Source organism: Mus caroli, chromosome 3 (genome assembly GCF_900094665.2).
Source record: "Mus caroli chromosome 3, CAROLI_EIJ_v1.1, whole genome shotgun sequence".
NCBI lineage: Eukaryota > Metazoa > Chordata > Mammalia > Rodentia > Muridae > Mus > Mus caroli.
In genome coordinates, this window is record NC_034572.1 from 3,548,101 (window position 1) to 3,554,779 (window position 6,679).

Sequence of the window (6,679 nt, forward strand, 5' to 3'; positions counted from 1 at the left end):
TCTTTAAAAGGCCGGTTACCCATTTTAATGTTTTCGGAGTATATGACTGTTTATTTCAATAGACAATCATCCCTCAGATTCGGCGAAATGAACAGTACTGATATAGAAGATGGAGAGGGTGGGAAACCTACACTGTCAGATGGAGCTATCCAAACAGCGACAGTGACAGGGGAGTGCGGAGATCAAGGACTCTCTGTAAAGAAGGTCTGTTTGCCCCTTCTGTTTTGTTGCACAATCCGGCAATGCTGCGGGTGTAAAATCGGTCAGAGAAAATCAGTCCCCACTCCGGGGAGCAGCGTCTTTCGGGTGCAGCTGGCAGACGCAATTCCTGGAACACAGAGCGGCGAGTCTCCCCCCGCGGTTCGCACGGAATGCGCTGCTCCGGCGGGCGATGACTTCATGCAGCCAGCCTGGAGTAGCCAGCGGCCGCTGCAGCTGCGGGTGGGGCGGGGGCCTTGCGAGCCCAGAGCCCAGCACACGCGGCCAGGCGGGCAGGACTGCAGCCAGGGGCAGCCGGGACGCGTCTCTCCATCCGGAAGGTAAGCCGCTGGCCCGCGCTTTCCGATCCAAGACGGCTTTCCGCCTGGTTGGGACTAGCTTTGTAGGATCCCGGGGGGAAAAAACAATTAGCCCGCTGCATTCTACAGTGGGAAATGGAGCAAGGGAGTGAAAGGTTGATTAGCCTTGAATTGAAATGGGAAAAGAGGTGTTTGGAAGAAACAAAGGGGCTTTTCAGTCCCCAGTTCTTAAAGGCGATCAGCCATTTCCGTAGCAGGTTGGTTTAAATACTGATGACTTAGAAATGTAAAACCGTCTGAATGTCCATTTAACCTTTGTGTCTTCTACTTTCCATCAGTCTTTCTCTGGCTTGGGAGGCGTGTGTCCTTTGAAGCAGTTGGGGCAGTAGTCGGTAATCTCTCCTACACGTCCTCCTTGCTTCTCTGTCATCTCTGGTGTGATACCTGTGTGTTTCTTCTCTCATCTCAATGTCGTGACACCTGCTTGCTTCAATACAGTTCCTTTGGGAGTCAGGGTGCAGGGAGAACTTCGCTCCCCTCCCAAGTTCTGCCTAAGGTGGGCTGCACTTGGCAACTTCTCCCTTTATTTTCCATCTTCTCTGCCAATCAGCTCATTGATTTTCAGAGGTGCTGTATCTCATCATCTTTTTCCCTTCTTCAGTTCCATGACTGAGTTCATTAAGGACCCAAGAAGGGCTTTGCCTCACAGAAGGTTCCTTGTTGGTTATTCCCTTAACACACCCCTGAAGCTGTACAAAGGAATAAACGTCCCGCTTTCAGCTCAGGACAGACATGGTTTTCCCTAAGTGTTTTTCTTGCTGTCACCCTGGTTGGCTACCAAAAGGCTTGCTTGAGTGGAATAACAGAATATGTTGGGCAATGCAGGCTGTTCTCTCTGCATACATAGGTACAGGAAAAGGAAATGGCAGACTCTCCCGTTCTCTTAAAATAGTTCTAGTTCAGCTGGGGTGTAAGAAAATCAGCTGTCAGAGTTTAGTAGTGTGTATGCCCCAGGATTCCTTAGTAACCCTAAGCTGGGGCTTTCCTGTTGGCAGACAGAAAGCCAAGGTGACCCCAATCTCAGACTTTGATTATTTGAGCATGCCCAGGTTTGTCTCCTCATGTACACGCTCCTTATACCCTCACACACAACATGAGCTATCCCCACCCGCTACCCTTCCCACCCCGAGCTCAAGTCCTTATTCTCAGCTGGGGACATAAGTTTGAGTAAGCTATGAAGCAGGTAAGATGGCTGTAGTGGGTGGCGCAAATGTGTGCCTCAACAACAGAGTAGTTGCAGTAAACTGGATTGTGTGGAATCTGGGGGCCAACATTCCGTATATAAGAAGAGCTGTCATCTCCATACTTGAAATTGGAAAGTCTGTTCGACTCAATGGCCACGCCATTTTATTCAGTGAAAAGGTAAATCGGTGAAAACCAGGAGGGCCTTTAACCTAGAAATGACAAGTGTGCCTGGTTCCCTTCCCAGTGTTAGAGATTCTCTGATGTCAGGCTAATTCTTGTGTGTTTACTTGGTTTAGAAATTCCCTTTAGGAAGATCTCAGTTTGCTCCTTTGTTTCCACCTGCAGTATCTGGCCAGAAGGACAGGTTGCCCACTACAAAACAGCCCGCTCCAGGAACTCTCTCTGGGGTTTCCAGGAACTCAGGTTATTTCTGTTTGTGTATTGTTATTACTGTATCTTGAATATGTTTTTATTTCACACATTAAACACTTGAGATTTCCTAATGAAGGAAACTAAGAATAAGATTGTAAAAGTCCTCACTCCTTCACCTTCCCTAATTTTAAAATACTTAATGAATCAATTATTTTTCTGAAAAATAACTAATTTTATATATATATATATATCACACACATATATATGTATGTATATATATAACACACACACACATATATATATATATATATGTAATTCTTTTTAGTAAATTTGACTTCTAAATCAAAGTCCAATTATATAATGATCACTTGATCCTACAGGGACAGAAAAAATCCCTATGATGTTCTGATTAAGAGTGAGGTGCCTGAGAGAGCATCCTATATGTTCTGGTTGGGAGAGAGGTGTCTGAGAGCATCCTACATGTTCTGGTTGAGAGAGAGATGCTGAGAGCATCCTATATGTTCTGGTTGAGAGAGACATGTCTGAGAGCACTGTGTTGGCAGCTACAAATTCAAAGGCTGTGCTATTTCCTTTTTGAGGAAACTGAAATATCTGGCAAGAAATTGCTTCAGTATCATGGGGATGGTGCTCAGTGAGCTGGCAGGATGTCTGTCAATGTTTTCACAGTTGAAACTAATACAACATGTGAAGGTACGTTGCAGGGAAGGAAGAAAACAACTAAAGAGGTACAACTAAGGAGGACATGGCACATAAGAAATCCTGATATGCACCATGTTGTGTTTAAACTATTTCGAGGAATATTTGTAAGTTCAGAGCTTTAAGCAGAGATATGTGCTTGTGTACACACACACAAATGTACACACACATACAAATGTACACACACACATGCACATATGCATGCACTCACACATACATATTTACACTCATACACACACATATATACATATACACACATATACACAGGAACACACACATGCACACATATATACAAACATGCGCACACATTCACAAGAAACATACACACATCACACACATGTATACAGGAATACACACGTGGACACATATACACAGGATCACATACACACATGCACACACATATGCATAGTGAACATACATACACACATGTACACATGAACATACACAGACAGAGACATACGCACTCTCACACACACATAGATGATGTTCTCACTGAGATTGAGTTATTGCCGTTTTTCCATTGCTCCCCATGTTGAGGGAGAGAGGGAGAGAGAGAGAGAGAGAGAGAGAGAGAGAGAGAGATCAGAAATACAGAAGGGATAATCGAATGGTTCGCAGGATCAAGTGCTAAGCAAGGTGCAAGTGTTCGTGTGTGTCTGAAGAGATGGAATTGAAGCCAGGCAGCTGCTTTTCCAACCACACAAACATTGTGTGTTGGGCAGACAGCATTATGAGAAGCTTAGCAGGAGCCAATCAAAATGTCAGAGGTGACTCCTCCTGTCAAAGGAATGTGAGTGGTGTCACACTGCTGCCAGTAGCTGCCCCTGAGACAGTCTTACAAAGAAGTGATGAAGAACAGAAAGACAGAGGAAGAAATTTCATTCTTTGTTTTTATTAGGCATTTTCTTCATTTACATTTCAAATGCTTTCCCAGTTTCTTCTCTGAAAGTCCCCTATACCCTCCCCCAGCCCTGCTCGCCAACCCACCCACTCCCTCTTCTTGACCCTGGCATTCCCCTGTACTGGGTCATATAATCTTCGCAAGACCAAGGCCCTCTCCTCCCAATGATGGCTGACCAGGCCATCCTCTGCTACATATGCAGCTAGAAGCACAGATCTGGGAGTTACTGGTTAGTTCATATTGTTGATCCTTCTATAGGATTGCAGACCCCTTTAGCTCCTTGGGTACTTTCTCTGGCTCCTTCATTGGGAGCCCTGGGTTCCATCCAATAGATGACTGTGAGCATCCACTTCTGTATTTGCCAGAGACTGGCATAGACTCACAAGAGATAGCTATATCAGGGTCCTGTCAGCAAAATCTTGCTGGCATATTGAATAGTGTCTGGGTTTGGTGGTTGTTCATAGGATGGATTCCTGGGTGAGGAAGTCTCTGCATGGTCCTTTCTTCCATCTCAGCTCCCAACTTTGTCTCTGTAACTGCTTCCATGGGTATTTTGTTTCCCATTCTAAGAAGGAATGAAGTATCCACACTTTGGTCTTCCTTCTTCTTGAGATTCATGAGTTTTGCAAATTGAATATTGGGTATTCTGTTTCTGGGCTAATATCCACTTATCGGTGAGTGCATATCGTGTGAGTTCTTTTGTGATTGGGTTACCTCACTCAGGATGATATCCTCCAGATGCCTCCATTTGTCTAAGAATTTCATGAATTCATTGTTTTTAATTGCTGAGTAGTACTCCATTGTGTAAACGTACCACATTTTCTGTATCCATTCCCCTGTTGAAGGACATCTGGGTTCTTTCCACCTTCTGGCTATCACAAATAAGGCTGCTATGAACATAGTGGAGCATGTGTCCTTATTACAAGTTGGAACATCTTCTACATATATGCCCAGGAGAGGTATTGCTACATCTTCCAGTAGTACTATGTCCAATTTTCTGAGGAAATGCCAGACTGATTTCCAGAGTGGTTGTACCAGCTTGCAATCCCTCCGGCAATGGAGGAGTGTTGCTCTTTCTGCACATCCTCACCAACATCTGCTGTCACCTGAATTTTTTATCTTAGCCATTCTGACTGGTGTGAGGTAGAATCTCAGGGTTGTTTTGGTTTGCATTTCCCTGATGATTAAGGATGTTGAACATTTTTTCAGGTGCTTCTCAGCCATTCAGTATTCCTCAGTTGAGAATTCTTTGTTTAGCTCTTTACCCCATTTTTAAATAGCTTTATTTGACTTTCTACAGTCCACCTTCTCGAGTTCTTTATATATATTGGATATTAGTCGCCTATCAGATTTAGAATTGGTAAAGATCCTTTCCCAATCTGTTGGTGGCCATTTTGTCTTATTGACAGTATCTTTTGCCTTAAAGAAGCTTTGCAATTTTATGAGGTCCCATTTGTCAACTCTCGATCTTACATCACAAACCATTGGTGTTTGTTCAGGAATTTTCCCCCTGTGCCCAAAATCTTTGAGGCTTTTCCCCACTTTCTCTTCTATAAGTTTCACTGTCTCTGGTTTTATGTGGAGTTCCTTGCTCCATCTAGACTTGAGCTTTGTACAAGAAGATAAGAATGGATCAATTCACATTCTTCTACATGATAAACGCCAGTTGAGCCAGCACCATTTGTTGAAAATGCTGTCTTTTTTCCACTGGATGGTTTCAGCTTCTTTGTCAAAAATCAAGTGACCATGGGTGTGTAGGTTCATTTCTGTGTCTTCAATTCTATTCCAGTGATCTACCTGTTTGTCGCTGTAACAGTACAATGCAGTTTTTATAACAATTGCTCTGTTGTACAGCTTGAGGTTCATTCTTTTTTTATGCAGTGCCTCCATTGAGACTGAATAGGGAAAATGGGATCATATTGGAGTTTTGAGCTACTCTCAGTGAAAGTATGAGACCCTGTCTCTCTTCTTTTTTTCTGTTGATTTTTCTTAGTCTTTTTTTTCCACTTCAGATTTTATCCCGCTCTGACTGTTCTCCATTCCATACCTCCTCTCCCCAGCCCTACCTGTCTCCAATAGGATGTCCCCACCCCCCCCACTCCATCCCACCAGATCTTCCCACTCCATGGGGCCTCCAGTCTCTTGAGAATTAGGTGCATCTTTTCTCACTGAACCCAGACCTAGCAGCCCTCTGCTGATTATGTCTCAGGGGGCATCATATCAGCTGGTGTATGCTGCCTGGTTGGTGGTCCAGTGTCTGAGAGATCTGGGGGGTCCAGGTTAGTTGAGGCTGCTGGTCCTCCTACAGGGTCACCCTTCTCTTCAGCTTCTTCTAGCTTTTCCTGTCTTATACAAACACCAAAAGCTACATTAACATTAACAGTGGTGCCTTGATTGATAGCGCTCTCCAATACTTTCCTCCTTTTGTAGTTATCATAAATAATCCCTACCAAGCAGGGTGGTAGCTCATCCAGCTTCCCTCTAACCCTCTGAAACTCACCCATGCCAGCCCAACATAAAGTCACTTCCAGTGCATGCCTTCTGATATCAGGGATATCAGGACTCTATATCTTTACCAGTTTAGCCATCCTGCATGCCTTGAGATTCATAGTTGTCACATCTTATGTGAAGCCTTCTCTGATAAGATAAGCTTTCTTCTCCTTTGTCTGATAAGATAAGCTTTCTTCTCCTTTGTCTAAATCCCCATAGTTCTTTCTGTCTTGAACTATTCATTGTGTGAATGTGCACTGCCTCTTTATAAGGAGAAGAAAGAAAGAGAGAGAGAGAGAGAAAGAAAGAAAGAAAGAAAGAAAGAAAGAAAGAAAGAAAGAAAGAAAGAGAAAGAAAGAAAGAAAAGAAAGAAGAAAGGGAGAAAGGAAGAAAGAAAGGGAGAAAGGAAGGAAGAAAGGGAGAAAGGAAGAAAGAA

The 6,679-nt window shown here is 43.8% G+C and overlaps 1 protein-coding gene across 3 annotated transcripts in view; it reads left to right on the forward strand.

The window, feature by feature from the left end:
• The first annotated feature begins 390 nt into the window (after positions 1-390).
• Pkia (cAMP-dependent protein kinase inhibitor alpha) overlaps positions 391-6,679 on the forward strand; it is a 64,958-nt gene continuing 58,669 nt past the window's right edge. Inside the window, exon 1 of one of the 3 annotated variants that reach the window (XM_021158872.1) lies at positions 391-539. Coding sequence is in view for 1 of the 3 variants with exons in the window: in XM_029475492.1 (XP_029331352.1) it covers positions 392-539 (148 nt within the window). In the remaining 2 variants the exon portion in view is untranslated. Of the gene's footprint in view, positions 540-2,115; positions 2,187-6,679 lie in introns of those variants that run through there. The other 2 variants (XM_029475492.1, XM_029475495.1) reach the window with 2 other exon arrangements.